The sequence below is a fragment of the Notamacropus eugenii genome, chromosome 3 (assembly GCF_028372415.1).
Source record: "Notamacropus eugenii isolate mMacEug1 chromosome 3, mMacEug1.pri_v2, whole genome shotgun sequence".
Classification (NCBI taxonomy): Eukaryota; Metazoa; Chordata; class Mammalia; order Diprotodontia; family Macropodidae; genus Notamacropus; species Notamacropus eugenii.
Genome location: NC_092874.1, coordinates 364,103,675 through 364,122,754, shown reverse-complemented (window position 1 = coordinate 364,122,754; position 19,080 = coordinate 364,103,675). Strand labels below are relative to the sequence as shown.

Genomic DNA, 19,080 nt, shown 5'->3' with positions numbered 1-19,080 from the left:
TAATAACATCATAATTCCAAATAGTTTTTCAGCATGTTCGGAACATTTCTCAGTGACACCATTGCACTTTCTTTCTACATTAATATTTCCCATTAACTTCTCTTTGCCAATTTAGCATGTGTTAGGTGAGAGTTTATAGAGTTCTTTGTATTTCTAATTATTAGTAATTTTGGACCACTTTTTAAAATAGGATTTTCAGTTTTTCTTTTGAAAGTTGCTTATATGCTTTAACAATTTATTCACTAGGGAATGAATTTTAGACTTCTTTATTTTTATCAATTCCCTGTACCTTAGATATCTGACTGTAGCTGAGATAATTAACCCAAAAATAATTTTCTCCATAAATATTTTTTCTTATTCTCCTTGCATTGTTTTTTGGTGGCAAAGGTTGTTTAATGAAGTCACGTTATTTGTTTTTGTCTTTTGTTGTCACTTCTTTCTCACATATGGGTAAAATTTAATTACCAATCAGTGTCTTAATGTTTGAATAATGTCACTTTTTATTTTTAGTTAACTTTATTTGGAACTTATTTTAGGGTACAATCAAATACTTTCCAGTTTTCCCAGCAGTTCCTGTCTAATTTCCTATTTTCTGCTTTTGCCACTGGTTTATTTTCTTTAGTTTATCTAACACTGGCTACTTATTTTTGAGTTTTGCTTGGGTTAAGTCTATTCCACTTTTTAATTTTTTTCTTTAGCACTAAATACTTGTATTTTTTTTGAAAACTGATTTTTGATGCTGTTTGACTCTTCATCTAATAATAGCTAGCTAGCATTTATACAGCACTTTAAGGTTTGCAGCGCTCTTTACAAATATTACTTCATTTTATCTATACAACAATCATAACAATTGGATGTTATTATTTATGCCTATTTTACAGATGATGAAATTGAGGCAGACAGAGGTTAAGTGACTTGCCCTACCTATTAAGTGTCGGATGTACTCAAGTGTTGCAAACTCTGGGTTTCCACACTCTGTTTACTGTGGTGTCTAGGTGCTGTTTTCCACCAGGGAATGACTCTTAGTCTGATTTGTGTGTATGAATTCCTAATATATTGTATATCAGACTTTTATCAGAGAAAAGGTGATAAGAATCACACAGTTTTTAGAATATCTATAAACATTAAATTATAAACTATTGCTACTCTAAAGGTAGAGAGAGATGTTTATGCACGGACCAGCTATTGTTAGATATGCTACTGAAGGTAATGAGTATTAGCAAATGGGATACTTTTATTCTAAGAAAAACAATAAGACAAGTTCAGCTAAATGGAAGAATGGCTAATAGGTTCTATTTGAAGAGATAACTGAAGGAATTGGTGGAGTTGCTTTTACCACAAGTCCAAATTCCTCAGAGATATATTTTGTAAAACATGAAAGGATGTGAGTACTGACGATATCTATTTGCAAAAAGAAATTGAAGCTTATGCTCCAACACGTCACAGAAATAAGGAAAATCATACGCCATTCAATTAAATAATACCAGCTCATCCTGTTTAAATAACCCATTATGTTAGGATTGGCAGAATTGGTCCCAGAGCTCTGTCCAGTTGCCTCTCCTTACTGATAACCTTTTTCTCTGTCTTGCTTCCTAGAAAGTGAAGAAATGTGTTTTTATAAGTAAAGTAAAAGTAGAGCTTCCCATACTACCAGGAGGACTGTATGCTACCTACCCCCTTTCTTGCCTTATTGGAATTCTTTTGGCTATTATGTCTGAAGGGGCAACATGGTCTGTTTCAGAAGTTAAAAATTAGGTTTCTGCTCCAACCATGACATGCCTACTGCAGTACAGCTGGACCAAATTGAGTCTTAAGATTCGGGATTGGGGGAGGGAGAATGCAGAATATAATGAGATATAATATAATAAAATGAGAGTTCTGGCAGAGCTACTTAACACATAAATTCATGTTTGGTGTACAGTGAAATGAATGAATGACTCATCATAAGATAATAAAAAAAGATAAGAAATGACAGAAAGGACTGTAGCAATTTTGCCTAGAAACCTAATCAATATAAATTAATTGCCAAAATAGGAAGAACAAAATATCCTAAAAACCATCAATTAGCAAACAGTTGATATCGTTGTCAAGTGGAGCAGCCATGGTCAACATTAGTTAGGAATATAAATGCATTTGTTAAATCTTAGTGAAATCTTATCGACCATATCTCTCCTTAAAACAGAAGGAAGCACTCAAATGAAAAATAGGTTTAAAGAAAGCTTTTGAGACACCCAATTCAGTCATCCAGAAAGCCTCCGCTTGTGGACAAAATTGGAAGAAGATACAAAGGATGGACAATATATAAAATTTTCGTAACAAATTCTTTTCACCATCAAAGATAGTCTTAGGTGTATTTATTTATTTATTTATTTATTTTTGAGAAAGCAGAATTGGTACTGAAGAAAACAAACCTGGTAAAACAAAACAGACTCTTTTTTATGTTTGGTCAACATAATCTTGAAGGCATTGAGGAGTCATTCATGCTAAGAATGGGAAAAAAATCACCTTATTTTTTTAAAAGGTGACATACTTTTTCATCTACATATAGTTTTGAATGAGAGTAATCTGCATATGCATCAAAGACAGGCTTGTTGAAAGTATTAAAAGGAATTGGTAAGCTTTAACATGTGTGATACTCTATAGTAGATTACATTTCTATCATCGTGCAGATTTTGGAAAGATGTACAAAATACAGGATCCATTGTTGAGTAGAGACATTCAATTTGGTAGAGCAAATGCCACCTTAAAAGGTCTCCCACAGTTTGTTTCCCATGCCTGTCATAATTATATTAAGTTCCTTGAAAGATAAAATAAGATAACCTTGTTTGACCTTCTGGTTTCCAGTACACAGGGAAATGGATCTATCACCTGTAGTAAATGGTGAGGTCTCCCAGGTGTTCCTTTTGGCAGTGTGTTCGTTACATTAAACCCCAGAACGTTGCAAAGTCTCCTAAATGATATTTCTAGTCACTCTCAAGACTTTGGCCTAATTAATTATATAGGAAAAACCAAATAGACGAATAATGCCTATTGTTAAGATTATTTCATTCAGTTAGGACACTCTGTAAAATATATATTCTCTTTACTCTTTCTCTCCTCTCCCCATCCCCTATTCCTCCGTGTGTGTGTGTGTGTGTGTGTGTGTGTGTGTGTGTATGTATCTTGTATAGACACTATAAATGGACTGGGCACAGAAAGCAAAAAATAGGCCCTGTTTTCAAGAAGCTTGTTGTCAATGGGGGAGACAACAAGCAAAAACATAATGTACAAATAAGTTATTTACAAGACAAAGAAAAAATAACAGGGGGAAGGCAGTAGAATTAAGAATTATTAAGAAAGACTTCCTGTCCTAAAGAGATTTTAGCTGAGACTTGAAAGAAATCAGGGAACAAGTTAAAGGATATTATTCAAGAAATATTTTATAAAAAATGAAAATATGATGTTAACATGTCTAAGACAAGGAAAAACTAAAAAAAAAATCCATGCAAGAACAGTTGTGCACCCCACAACTTTGGACAGATCCCTCCCCATTGGCAAACTTAGGAGAGGATATGAACTGTAGTTGCAATATGATATACAAGCATGGGTAGATTGTGATCCATATTATTAGTAGGAATGCCTGCATCAGTAAGTTGCATTGAAGTATTAAGAGCATGAGATCTGACCAGATTTTTACCCCCTTGACATTTTCTCTTATTCTAGCAGCTTTAATTTTTGTTGATTCAATTTTTTAAAATTTTACAAAATCAGAGTTGTCTGATTTATGTCACTTCTATCCCTGTTTTAAAGAATTCCCTCTATAATTATGTTTTATAATAGCATCATCTTCTATTTTTTTTTGTGACTGTTTATGTCCCTGAACTATTTGGAGCTTCTTGTCTTATATAGTATAAGTATTAGTTTAAATTTATTTTTTTCCACACCATTTTTCATCTTTGCTGGCATTCCTTGTCAAATAAGTTCAGTAGTTTATATTTGGAGTTTATCAAATGCTGGGCTGCTGTGTTCATTTGTTTTTGAGTTGTGCTTGTGGAGTCTGTTCCACTGATCTATTTTTCAATCAATAGCAAATCGTTTTGATGGTTATCTTTATAATCATTTTAGATCTGATAAGTCATATTAATTTCCACATGGTTTTATTTAATTAACTTTCCTTAAGGTTATAGACCTTTTTTCTTTCAAATGAATTGCTATTCTTCCTATTTTTATAAATAAGTACTTGTAAGTTAGATTGGCATAATGTAGAATCTTTAAATTAGTTGCTATTGCCACTTTTATTATGTGGAATATACATCCCATCCATAAATAATGTTTATCTTTCCAGCTGTTTGAAGTTTCACCTTTATTTCTGTAAATAAAGTAGTTATGTAAGTCATGAATAAATCTTAGTAGATTAATTCCCAGATATTTTGTATTATTTTAAATAATGTAATTTATGTAATCTAATGTAATTTATCTTGCTACAAATTCCTTCTTTTTAAATTTAATTAACCATATAAGTAGATGTCAGTGTGTTAGCTCATCAGAAAAAAAAGCATACATGTAAGAGAATCAAATTAAATTGTGTAGTAAAATATGAATGAGGTAAATTCACAATGAAGAGGAAAGGAGAGTTTTCAGAAACTACCATATATAGTTTTTTCCCTAATCAAACAAGTTTTTAGTATGCATTTATATTTTGCTAAGTTCTTAGAGTACAAAAACAAAATGAGAAACAATCTCTGCCCTCATTTTTACATTGTATTGATGGACAAAACAAATATGCACATGTGGTTATTTGAGGAGGTAATTAAAAAGGGATCCTGTTGGAGATTGGGGTTTCTTGATATGGAGGTGAAGAAAGGCACGGAAGCAAGAGATAATATGGTAGTAAGAGATCGGCAAGTAAGTCAGTCTGTCTGGAAAGTTGAATGTGTTTATGTTGTAAAGGTAAAGTGGAGCCATTTTGTGAAAGGTTTTAAGTGCTACACTGAGGATTTCCCCTACCCTGCCCCCCCCAAGTATAGACTAGACTCTCTCCCCGAAGAGAAGGTAAAGGGATTCGAGAGATATCTCTCCACGCTCCTAGTTCTTAGACAAAATGATGGGTTTCTAAAGGAAATCGAAGTAGGACTTTAATGGGAGAACTGTTGTGGAGAAATAGAAACTTCACTCTTGTTAGGAGTTTGGAGATTAGAAGTGTCACTTAGAAAAAGAGGGGAAAGGACAGAATTCAAACAAACAAAAAATTTTTTTAAGTTTTTCCTGAAGAGGAAGGTGAGTGATGTGAGAAAGAAGCAGCACCTTGCCCTCCAAGTAATGATATCATTGTGCCAGTCATTAAGGATCACAGAAAGAAGCAAAAAGAAGTAGCACTTGGGAATTTCTTACTGAGGATACTAAGGCATCCATTTGTTACCTTAATACCAGCAGACAACCCTGTTATTTTCTTGGTATGTATTGAAGACAAACTTCTGAACACTTATTAGAACTAATGACTACTTTCCACTTCTGGTGATTAATATGGGCACAAATGCGGCTCTCAGAAGGAACCTAAAAAATTATTGCTACAGATAATGAAACTTTTAGCACGAAATTGAAGATCTTAAGGCACAGGTTGTGTTTTCCTTACTATTTATTGCTAAGGAAGGAAAACAAAAGAGAAACTGAGTTAGGAAACAAATGGTGGCTAAGGAAGTAGTGCTTGAAAATGGGTTTTGAGCTTATGAACAATGGCATAAAATATAGGGATGACAGATTCCTCCCCATGGATTCAGTATACCAGACCAAGAGTAGTAAGATTATATTAGCAGTTTTCCCTGAAAATCTTATCAAAAGAACTTTAAGCTACACAAATAATGTGAAAGAGAAAATGTCTATATAGATCTGCCCATCTAGATATCATGAAGAGCAGCTACAATGAAGAAAAATAGTATTTCAGACAAGAAAAGTAAAAGGAAAATATTCAAGAACAGAGCTAAGAGTAAAACTCATGACCTCAAATGTCTAACTACAGTTTAGATAAAAAGTGAGAAGTAGGTAGATGTCCTAATGTCGTTCATGTAAACAAATTTGAAATCATAGGTACCACTGAGGTCCAATGAGATGATACCCATGATTGGAATATGATTATGACAGGATAATATGCCTTATTCAGATGAAATAATATAGTGGGTTGGGGTTTAGGTAGCATTGGGAAGTAATCCACAATGTAATAGATAAAGATCAGTGGAGGAAGAAACAAGTGATTTTGTCATTCATTATGCTGTAGAATACCTCAACAGAAAGATAAGAGTTAGGGAGATAGATCTCAAGCCTAGTACATAGGTATGATTTGGTAGTAATTTCAATTATAATAAACATAATAAGGGATTCACCTATCCAGAAATCTTCTGAACTCTGCCAAAAGCAGAACACTTAATAATTTCTTGACTTTTCTTAATGATAATTCATCTTTTAAAACCAGCAAGGGGAAATTGTATACTGAGTTTGATTCTGACAGTGAGATTTTGAATGTTAGGGGTCAGAATGATGGAAATTTTGTTGGTTAGGAGATTGACTACTTCATTTCAGAGTTCAGGATATAGAAGTAAATCACATTTCAATTCTTAGAGTCAGGATAGGTCTTGGGGACTAAAATTATGCAGGAAAAATCAGCCTACAAGAGATGGGACACTCGAGTATTTTGTATTTTGGATACAAAGGGGAAAATTCCAGTGAGACAGAAAAATGGGAGTTACCTGAAGATTTTGAGCTATATGTACAAGGAACCAACCAACCAACTTAGATTTTAGAAAATAAGCACAGAAGTTAAAAGTAAGGACAGATAAGCAGAGTGTGAATATGAGTGTACCATTTTTCAGTGTCCTGAAAAATAAGTTCAAGAGTTGAGGAAAATTCAGACAAAAGTTTTTTAAACCTTATATTGGAGACAAAAGAGTAGAATTGAAAAAGGTACAGTACTGCTGCTTAGAGTGGATGGAACAGAGATTATTGAAAGCAGAAAGAAAATAGAACTGTTAAGTATATTACTTTTTCTCATTCCAAAAGAATGACCTTTGCCCAGAAATTGCCCAAACAAAAATGGTTAACAGGGATTTGATATAAGTAAGGAAATAATAAGAAAGGATTTGGTTCCTGCAATGACTTCAAATCACCTGGTCCACATGAACTGTGTCCTTGGCTACCGGGGGAAAATGACAAAAGTGCTAAGCCATTTTAGTTTTATATTTATTTTGATATTCAACTTTGTTAATAGCTTTTCTTTTTATATCACCATCATTTATGAATGAATCCTTAACTAGTGAACTCTCCCTTGTAACAAAGAATATATAAGAAAGAGAGAAAGCATTGGCAAAACTAACCAACATACATAAAAAAGGAGGTATACTTTTCCACATCTTCTTTGGGGTCAATTGGTCATTGTAATTACAGTATTCAGTTTCTTTTTTTTTCTCCTGTCCTTTCCATTTACATTGTTTTAGTCATTGTGTATATTGTCTTCCCAGTTCTGCTTGCTTCTCTTTACATCAGTTCCTGGGTCTTCCCATGTTTCTCTTAATACTTCATATTTTGTGACAACACATTGATTTTCCATTATGTATCAGATTTTTTTATCCATCCTTGAATTGATGACTATATACTTACTTCCTCTTCTCTGCTATTACAAAAAAGAACTATCATGAAGTATAGTATAGAAAACTAGTTTGTGTCTTTGACCTCCTTGGATATGCACCTAGTAAAGGGCTGTCTTAATCATACTGTGAACATTTTAATCATTCAGCATTATTCCCAGTTGCTTTCTAGAGTAAATGATCATATTCACAACTCATTGATTATTCCCCTTTTTGCAGTTTTTTAATATGCATTTCTATGAGGCAAAGCTCAGGTTAGTTTTAATTTCATTTCTCTTATTATTAGTGACTTGGAGCATTTTTTTCATGTGGTTACTTATAGTTAGCAATTCTTCTTTTGAAAGGGACTTCTTAGCATCTTTTGACAACTCATCTCTTGTGGAGCGGCCTTTAGACTTTTCTGTTTGTGCTAGTTTCCTTAACAAGGATATTTCATACAGACCCCCACCACCACTTTTATTTTTTTTTAATTTTTTCTTTTATATTTTGTTTAATGCAAAAGACTTTCAGTTTAATGTATTTGAAATTAACTACTCTGTCTTTTGTAATCTTCTCTAACCCTTATTTGCTTAAGAATTTTTCCTCAGCCATCTTTGCTGTTTAATTATTTTTTTTAATTGCATGGTATTTATTGTTTGGGTCAGATATATTTTGAGCTTGTTATTATATGTAAGATAGGATGTTGGACAAACTTAATTTATACTAATCTCATTTCCAGTTTTCCTAGCAATTCTCACAGATAGGGAGCACTTCTCCAAGTAATTTAATATGTCAGGCTTATTGAACACTGAGTTATTTAGTTTAAGTGTTTCTGTTTCTCAATTATCTAATCTGTTCTACTGATCTATGTTTCAGTTATTTTTAGCTAATATCAAATAGTTTTGGTGATTACTGCTTTGTAATATAATTTCAGGTGTGTAGTTGCTATTCCTGATTTTTTAATATTATTATTTCCCTTGAGATTCTAGACTTTTTGTTTCTCCAAATGAATTTGTTAGTATTTTGTCTAGGTCTCTAAGGTATTCCTTTGGTAGGTTGATTGTTATTACACTGAATATATAAATTAATGTTGGAAGCATTATAACTTTTTTGGGACAGCCCAATCATGGGAAGTGAATATATCCCTTCAATTATTTAACTCATTCTTTATTTTTTAAAGAATTTTATGTAATTATATTTAGGTCTTAAATGTATCTTGATAGATGGATTTCCAGATAGATTATTTACTTTGCAATTATTGTGAATGGAATTTCTTTCTCTTATTTCCTCCTACATTTTGTAATCACTATAGAAAAATACTATTGATTTTGTGGGCATGTTTTATACACTGCTACTTTGTTGATGTTACTAATTATTTAAACCATCCAGTCAATCAGGAAACATTCAGTAAGTGCTTACTATGTGCCAGGCACCAGGCTTAAACATTGGGGATAGAAAAAGACAGCAGAAGACATCCCTGCCCCACAATCGGCAGACCACATGCACAAAATATATACAAACAGGCTATATACAGGAGAGATAGAAACATTAGAAGTAAAGAGGGGTTGGGAAAAGCTTCCTGTAAGAGATAGTTGGGACTTAAGGAAGGTAGGGAAGTCAGTATGTAGAAATGAGGAGAGAAAGTTTTCTAGGAATGGGGGACAACCAGAGAAAATGCCTAGAGCCAAGAGATGGAGTGTGTTGTTCATGGAGTAGCCAGGAGGCCATTGTCACTTGATTGACGAGTACGTGGTAAGGAATAAGATGTAAGAAGACTGAAAAAGTAGGAGGGGGCTGGGTTGCAAAGGGCTTTAAATATCAAACAGGATTTGGAGGAATCACTGGACTTTGAGAAGACCTGGCCTTTAAGAAAATCTCTGGTTTTTGGTTTGGTTGGTGCATTGGAGTGGGGAGAGATTTGAGGTGCAAAGGTGAAATTCATAGACCCTGGCAACTGATTGGATATGGAGGGTGAAAGAGAGTAAGGAGTTGATGATGATTCCTAGATTGTGAGCCTGAAGGACTGCATTTTGCCTTCAACAGTAATAGGGAAGTGTTTAGAGGGGAAAGATAATGAGTTCAGTTTTGGACATGTTTCGTTTTAGATGTTTACTGGACACCCTGTTCCAGAAGTCTCAAAGGCATTTGGAGAATTAATGGCAGTATAGGTAGATATGTGAATCACCAGCAACCAGGTGGTAATTAAATACACGATGAGATTACCAAGTGAAGGAGTATAGAAGCAAAAGAAAACATTTATCGGTAGAGGACATGATCTGGATGAAAATCCAACAAAGGAAACTAAGAAGGAGCAGTCAGGTAGGTAGGAGGAGGACCCGAATACAATCAGAGTTCCCAGAAACCTAGAGACAAGAAAATGTCAAGAAAGAGAGGGTGACCAACATTGTTGAAGACTAAAAAAAAAGTTAAAAAAGAATGACAGTTGAGAAAAGGCCATTGGATTTGGCCTCTAAGAGATCATTGGTAACTTTGGAGAGAAGTCCCATTGGAGTGACAGGATCAAAACCCAGGCTGTAAGAATTATAAGCAATATTATAGGAAGAGATTGGGGAAGGAAAAGGTAGAGGCACCTACTGTAGTCAGTCTTTTTAAATTTAGCTACAAAGGGCAGAAGTGAAAGAGAATGATAGCAGTGATGAAAGGATCAAGTGAGGTGTTTTGTTGTTTTTAGGATGGGGGAAATATGATCATGTTTGTAGGCAGTAGGGAATGAGCCAAACAACAGGGAGAAATTGAAAATAATTGACAAAAGTGAGAATTACAGAGGGAGAAGTCTATTGGAGGAGACAGGATGGAATGAGATCCTGCTTGAACAGGCAGAGGGGTTAGCCTTAGTAAGGTATAAGGTCACTTCTTTTCATGAAATTGTGGAAAAGGACAAGTGGCAAAAGGCATCCGAGTGATATGAGATGAGGAAGAGGAAGTTCTTAGTTAATGACCTTAATTTCTTCTGTAAAATAAGAAGCAAGGTTGTTAATGGGGAGGGGGAGCCAAAAGAGGTTTGAGAAGGGATGAAAAAGAACTTCTGTGGCGAGTTGATAAGGAAGGTATAGAATAATTGCATAGCTGTAGCGGACCCAGTTGAAACAGTTTCATGATTTTCTCTACCTTTATTCAACAGCATGTGTATAGGAGCAAAGTGGGAGTGACCCAAGGTTCAGGCTTGACAGAGTATAATTGTCAAAATTATATGGACACTAGGGATATAAGAGAGGAGGACAGTGTAGAATATTGGCTCACCATAGAGTCAGAATAGGGAAAAGAGGAGAGAAAGACTAGTGCAGGGGAGATTGGAGGGAGGGGAAATTTAAGGGATGGAGGTTTAGTTTCTTTGCTGTATCTTTGGGTTTTCTAGTGTTGTTCTCAGTGATTATTCATCTCCTTTTTGAAAGAGAGAGAGAGAGAGTTTTCTTTTGTTTCTCAATTGGGATCAGGTGTTGGAGTGTGAGGATAGAGAAGGTAAATTTTTGCTGATTGAAAATGAATATTTTTAAAAAATTGTTAGTATCCTTAGAATAGTTTCAAATGAATGGTTGGGTCAAGAAGCCAGATTAAAAACAATTGAGATGTTTGGGGTGGAAGAAAGAATGGTGGGGAGAGAATACAGAGCCAATGAAAGAATCTGGATTTTTCTAGGAACTTGGCGGTGAAAGAGCAGAGAGGTTTGGGAAATATATTGAAAGAATGATGCTTACAACAATCCTGAGCCATAGGTGCTGTTATTATCTGCATTTTCCAAGTAAGGAAACTGAGGTATTAACTGAGGTTAAGTGACTTGCTTAGAATAACACAGCTATTTAGTGCCTGAGGCTAGATTTGAATTCAGCCTGACTTCAGGTACAGAGCTCTTTAGGCACTTTAGGTACCATGTGACTGGTGTTACTAGTGCATAAGAAAGTTTATCATTGGCAACAACAACCACTTTTCTCAGAGAATGAAACGAAGAATGGTTAAGGGGATTAATATTGAGGGTTTTGAGGTATGGAGCAGCAGAGAAGCAGCAACTTAGGTTGAATTGCCCGTTATCTGTGAGGCATGATGCTTAGGTGAGAGAGAGAAAAAATGGTGTTTTAGGAGACTTGAAGGTTTGATAGAGTTGCTGTTTATATTAATGTGAAAAAAAGACATAAATTTGTAGTGGACTTTTTTGGTAAAACTGTCCAGCTTGTTATACAGAAATATTTGATTGTAGGTGTGTAGTATAGTAAATAGAGAAGGCAAATGGATGGGGTAACTCAGGGTTAAGATTCAGCATGAGCCAGAGGGGCCAAGATATTTGAAAATTGAGGGAAAATGAGTAGCTGAGCCAATTTAATATTGGACCAGTATTCCCCAGGTACACTAAAAAAAAAAAAAGATCAAAAGTCAAAACAGGATTCTTGGACTATGCCAAGAGGGAGAAAGATCATGTAATAGAGACCACTATAAGTACCAAAAAAAATGGGGGGGGAAGGCTTTAAGGGGGGTTAAGTCATAGCCATACATGGAAGGTTAGGAGCAGATCAGAGGAGAGGGTCAGATGACATTTCAGATCATTAATGAAGATACATTCCAGTATATAGCTGCAGTGTAGTGAAAGGACAGTTGAGGTTATTAGCTGGAAAACCAGAATACTTGTGGGCACACCACCACCTAATTTAAGTTTAAAAGAAGAAAAAGACCTGAAGGAGCAGGTGCTAGTAGTAACAGCACCCAGGGTCTGAGTAAAGTGATGTAGATACATAGATTGAACCTCTAAGAAGTTTGTTAGATAGTGGAAAAAGAAATGTCTGAAAGTGGCACTGAGAAACAAAGAATATGTCTAATTCTCTTGGCTAGTGTGTTGGGTTCCCTCTGTACTGGAAATGGTGGATAAGGATGCACATGGAGTTTCAGGGGATGAGAGAAAAGTTCTCCATGAATGCAATAAGATTGAGTTGTTGTCAGAGGAAGAGGTATAATAATGATAAAATAAACTTCTGAGGTTCCAGAAGACAATATGGAGGAGTAGATGGGTAGGATAGAGACTTGGGAAGTGATATAGAACTGAGGTAGATAATGATGTGGTAGCAGGTGAAAAGGATTTTTCTTAAGTAACTAGCAGCGATCATTAGGATTAGGGAAGGAGAGGTGGAAATTTGCTAGTGTGGGAGTAGAGAGGAGTGAACACCGTATTTTCCTTTTCTTGACATGAATAGTGTCATTTTAGAACACACCTTCATTTCATTGTAGAGTTACATCTAATCCCCATGTTTCATGATCCTTTATCTCATTTCTTGAGTAGGTCTAACCAAAGAATAGGATTTCTACTCTGTCTTAGACTTCAGTCAGTGACAAACCAATATAGAATAGGAAATCTTTCTCTTGCAAAGTGCAACAAACTCCTCCCAAGGCCAGTGACCAGTTTTGAACCCATCATGATTGTGCTTTCTGTATGTTCCAAATACTTGTAGGACATGACTCATCTTCAGAAGACATCCTTTTGTTTGAGCTAGCTGATAGTTCTTCCTTGGCTTAACTTGTTACTACAGACAAAAATAAAACCTTTCAATGGCATGTATCCTAAATTATAAACAATAGATTTTCCTTCCCTAGCCCTAGCTATAAGATAGTGATCTAGAACTTTTGATTGAGGTTCCTGCCTTCCAGGGTTCCGTGAAGAGAAAGAATAGAGTCATTTAGTTCTCTTAAGCACTTAAGGCAGATTTGTAAATCAAGTAGGTTCCCCAGGCATGAATGAAATACACATTCACCATTAGTTTCTTTGCCTCACCTAAGGATTTCAAGATGATACCCTGAATGTGGAATCATATCTTGGTGTTAAGAAGTTTAAATCCTAAATGAAGTCCTTAAGGCAGGAGGTCTGATATTTGAGGTTCTGATACTAGGTAGGGCTCTGGAAGGTGAGATTTGGTATCGAGAGCACAAATAATAATGCAAAACTGAGAACTGGAAGGAAATGACTGAATATCTGCAGAAGTATAAAATGTCCAAATAAACAAGAAAAAAAATAGATATCCTCACCAAGTCTCAGAGAAATGGAGCACGTCATAAATGGACTACAAAAGAAAAAATTCCTCATCCCTTATCAAATATTTAAAGAATAATAATTAACATGCTTCCCAAAAAAAATGTTCTCAGGAATAGAAAAATAAAATTCCATACCACTGTGATACCCAAACCAAGAAAGAATAAAGCAGAGAAAGATAACTCCAGAGCAGAACTGCTTAAACTTTTTCCACTCACAACCCTTAGTTTAAGAAGCACTGATCTAGAGCAATCTCACTAATGAATACTGATATAAAAATTCAAACAGAGTTTTAGGAGAGATAATAGTAACTTATGCCAAAAATCAATCATTATGATCTGACAATATGTAAACTCCTTAAAAGGAAATATTGCTTCATATTTTTATGTTACTTTTTCTATCCTTGGCATCATACCTTACCATGTAATAAGCACTTGATAAGTGCTTATTGAATTGAATTTGTAAAAGGAATGAAAATATACATCAACATAAGGAAAATAATTAGCATAATTAATCATACAAAGAGCAAAAACAACAGTTATGTAAATAGATTGAGAAGGCACCTTCAACAAAATGCACCACTTCTAAAATGCAAAGGCATTGCATTTTACATGTTAGAAGCTTGTATCTCAAATTAAAAGCTAACTTTATTTATAATGGAAGACATGTAGAAAGCTTTCTCAATGAATTTAGAAGCAATGCAAGCATGCTTTTTTCCTTCACTATTATTTGACTCAGTATTAAAATATTAGCTGTAGCAGTAAGAGTAGAAAAATAAATTGAGTTATTAAACATTGTCCCACCCAAAATGCAAAATTATCCCTCTTCACAGGTAATATGATGGCTTGATTTGATCACAGAAGTACCATGAAGCTGTCTAGTTCAGTTCCCTAACTTTACAAACATGAGGCAGCTAAAATGGTGAAGTAACTGGCTGAAGTAGAAGTGCCAGAATTCATATCCAGGTACCCTCTGACTCAAAACCTGGGGCTCTTTTGATTTCTCCAAGGACTCAGTGAAGAAACTAATTGACATGCTTTTGTAAGGCATCAGAATGATTGCACAAAGATTCATCAGCATTTTCTAGATTGATTTTTCTAGGAAAATTTTAGAAATTATTTCAGAAATGATTTTTAAGGATTTTTACATGTATATGTTTATTGCAGCAAAACAGTGACCAGAACAGCAGCAGCATGAATACTCATATGATTAGGAATCCAGGTTAGTTTTATTTATTGTTGCCTTTCCATAAGAAACATAAATATTTTGTATGCATCCTAAGATACTTTAGTTTTGCTCTGTAATTGTATATTTAACTCTTTAACTAGTCTTATTGTTTTCATGTTTTTTTGTCATCCAGGTATGTTTACGTGTTAGAGCTAAATAGTTCTATTTCCTTGTGAATATGTATTATACATCAATTATATTCCCTAAGTCATTTCTAAGATTGCTGAAAGTTATTTTATTTAAAACCATGTGGTTAATAATTAAGGTAACCTAATTAAATAAAAACTTGTAAAAATATTTTGGCTTAAATATTTACTTTCCTTAACTGCCAGGCTTCTAGGTATCATAGACTACTCTTATGATATTAGCCACAAATGAAATAACGTTGCCCAATTTCCACATTTATGAATAGTTTTTAAGGATGTTATTTTATAGAACTGTGCAAGTAGTGAAAAGAAAAGAAATACTACTGTTTCCTATAATTATTTTCACATTTGATCAAAAAAGTAGTGTCCCCCTCTCCTCTGCTACCAAACATTTATCTGGCTTCATTCAGGAATTGAACTTTGCTTTTTGGGGGGTGGGAATTGGAGGTATCATTTTTTTCAGTTAATTTTAATTCCTTTTAGTGTTCCTTAATGTTATAAGCATAAGTCATACTTTTCTTTTTACACAGATGTGGAAAGACTAAAAGAGAATACAAATCATGATGACAGCAGCAGAGACAGTTATTCTTCTGATAGACATTTGTCTCAGTATCATGACCATAAAGATAGGCATCAAGGAGATGCTTACAAAAAGAATGAGTCCAGGAAAAGATCGTATTCATCCTTCAGCAATGGTAAAGATCACCGGGAATGGGATCATTACAAACAAGAAAGCAGGTAAACTTTGACAGTCGTCTTATAAAAGAGATTTTGTGAGAAATAAATATGCTCAAGTAAGGTTATAAGTAAAAAAAAACTTTCTTCATATTATATCTTTTGAATTTCCCTGTAAAAAAAAAACCCATTCCTCTTTCACCTTTTTAAAATGAGGTTACAATAGAACACAACATTACTTTGAGTCAAATAATCTTTCCTGAAAATTTTCTGAAATTAGTTTCAATAAATGTCTTATGAAATAATGTACATTTTATTCTCTCTGCTAATATTAGTGTTTCTTTTCTAAAAAGCCTTCTGTAGTATTTTACTAAAATTCATCTTTTAGAAGCTAAAAACCAATCGTAGCTATGGACTTAATCTCACCAGGCTTCACTTGCTATGATAGTAAAATGAAGATGCTTGGACAACTTTATCAGGGCCTGATTCCAGTTCCCAAGCCTATAATCTTAAGTATTTTTGTTATTAGAAGGTGATTTGCTATTGCGAATAACCCTGACACTCCAACCAAAGTGGATTTACAAAGCTTAGAATAAATACACTGAAGGAAGCAATACTTATTATACAAGTTTCAATGTCTTAAGAATAAACATTATTTTCCCCAATTGTTGTATCAGTTTTGCCTAATAAACACATGGTAAGTACTTGTTAGTTGATTACATAAAAAAGCTATTTTTAAAATCTTTTTTTTTTTTCAAAATTAGGCTTTCATTATTTTATTATAATTAAATACTTATTATTAGACATTTATTAGATTATACCAAAAATTCATAGTTCCCAATCTGAAATGCTGAACTTATGCATTATTTAAAAGAACAGAGAACAATTTTCCATAAATCTGCATTAGTAAAGTTTAATTTTAAGTGCTTAATTCTGCTAATGGACTTACTTTCCTCTCTCATCAGATATTACAATGATAGTAAACACAGGAAAATGGATGACCATAGGAATAGGGATCACAGATCAGTTTTGGAAGGAAGTTTAAAAGACCGATCTCATTCTGACCACCGTTCTCATTCAGATCACCGGTTGCACTCAGACCATCGATCAAGTTCTGAATATTCACACCATAAAACATCAAGGGATTATCGGTATCATTCAGATTGGCAGATGGACCACAGAGCTTCCAGTAGTGGCCCTCGGTCACCACTAGATCAGAGGTCACCTTATGGTTCAAGATCACCTTTAGGTCATAGATCTCCATTTGAACATTCATCTGATCACAAAAGTACACCTGAGCATACTTGGAGTGGCCGGAAAACATAACAAATACTGACATTGCCCATTTGGACTTTCTTTTAGCCATATATTGTAAACTACCACAGTAATTGCCTTACATGACTTGAAAGATATGGACAGGATCCTCCATCAGTAGCAGTATTGTTACTTCTTTCCAGGATGCAAGGTCTATTATCCCAACAGAAGAAAAATATTTTTGTATTTAAGGATTATGCTGCACTGTGTTACAAAGTGTTGTAGCACTTTTTTTTTTTAAATAATGGAAGATGTTTACTTTTTACAGGGACCTCAACACTGCCCCATTTAGACTGGATAAAATTTGTGTCAGTGATTTTAGGCTGAACTCCATTTAAATTATGTTTGTAAATGAACTTTACACACTGACCTGTAATCATGTTTCAGGAAGGAATGAAGAGTTTTGTTTTGTTTCGTTTTTCCTTAGCAAAGAACTCTCAAGGACTTTGTTCACTTTCCAAAGCTACTTGTTTACATTGTACACTGCGACCACCTTGCCGCTTCTCATCACAAGCTTGAATATTTAAATTCTGTACCTATGACTGTAAAATATCCAGGAATTCTTGTTTGTGATAAATTGTAATGCCTTTTTACAAAATAAAATAGCTGTAAATTATTGTAAATTAATTAAATGATCTTTCCTTCCCTCCCCTTCTCAGGCTTTTTTTAACTGTTCCTTTCCCCACCAACTCAGGCCTTCTTGTCATAAAAAAGGACAAAAATCAATGTATTAACAACACTTTTTAATAAATTGTCTTGATGGAATCACTGTTTAGAATGTAAAAATGGGGAAAGGGAACATTATTCCATTATACTATCCTTTAGGGTTCGTTTTGTATTGGATATTTTATTAGATACATTTTTTTAAAAGCCAGTGTTGTGATTGTTTGTAGTAATATGTACTATCTAAACTGCATGCTCTGAAAACTTTTTTTTTTCAGATGCATTGGTTTAAAAAATACCTTTGTGAACACATCAGAACCCAAATCAGCCAAAATTTATTGTAAATCCATTTGTTTTCCATTTTAATGTGGGCAATAATGTCAAATGTGCTATGCAGCCAGTCAATATTTTAGATGAACTGATTAATTGACTTTTAATAGAAACTGTTACAATGCACACTGATTGTATATAGATACCTTCTACATATGACAAATTAAATTTAACAAAAAGGATATGTGGACTCCTGTACTTTTCTGCCTTTTTGCTCCCTCAATACTTAATAAAATTTTTATGAGCTGCCAAATATATAAGTATATATATTTGATACCAGTTTAAGTATCAGTTGTCAATAACTATATCTGATTTAAAGATATCTGAGCAAAAATTATAATGAACAGCTGACAGTTAAATTTAGGTCACTGTTTTAAACTGTTTTGGAACTCTGGTTTCTGCAAATATTTTATATTTTCTTGAGGGTATTTCACATGTATATTTGGTTTCTTTGTGAATTTTTAGACCATATAAAATGTCAAAAGTCAATCTTCAATTTCCAAGAACACAGGAGCCTCTTAATTATAGGAAAATTATTTTTATAAGAGGTTATGGAATAAATTGATTTATAGGTGAAATATATTTTAAAATATTGTTTGCCCTTTAGCTGATTAGTATCTCAAATTTATTTTACCTGTAAAAAAAGTGATTGAAAATATATTGATTATACTTCAAAAAGAAAACCAAAATTTCCTATTTTCCATCTGGTAACCCTGCTTGGCAAATCAGTAAGATGTCTCCTTCTTGTTAGATAAGGAGAACCCAAAAGGAATTGCTTCAAAATTTTCAGATCTGTTTTGCTCTATTAATCATCAGAGAGTGATAATATGGTATTTCTCCTTCAATATGAAAAGTGAAGGTATAATTCTTTTTAATTTTTTCAACTTTTTCACATTCTGCTCTTTATAAACATGGGTTTATTGCACAAAATGATAATTAACTGAAGATTTATCATAATGCCTAAATGAAAAATCATAACATATTAAACATATGTTAGGGTTGTTTGATCTTTTTCTTCATTATAACTGTAGATAGACTTATTGATCTGTTATTGGATGTATTATGTTCAACCCATCACACATTATTGTTACTGTAGAATGGGCTA

The 19,080-nt window shown here is 33.9% G+C and overlaps 1 protein-coding gene across 4 annotated transcripts in view; it reads left to right on the top strand.

The window, feature by feature from the left end:
• Positions 1 to 18,157, top strand: part of CHD1 (chromodomain helicase DNA binding protein 1) — a 123,092-nt gene extending 104,935 nt beyond the window's left edge. For all 4 annotated transcript variants that reach the window (XM_072597367.1, XM_072597365.1, XM_072597366.1 and 1 more), the window contains 3 exons: positions 14,787 to 14,841; positions 15,524 to 15,731; positions 16,634 to 18,157. In XM_072597367.1, the coding sequence (XP_072453468.1) occupies positions 14,787 to 14,841; positions 15,524 to 15,731; positions 16,634 to 16,994 (624 nt within the window). In that variant the 3' untranslated portion in view covers positions 16,995 to 18,157. The remainder of the gene's footprint in view (positions 1 to 14,786; positions 14,842 to 15,523; positions 15,732 to 16,633) is intronic.
• The last annotated feature ends 923 nt before the right edge of the window (positions 18,158 to 19,080 follow it).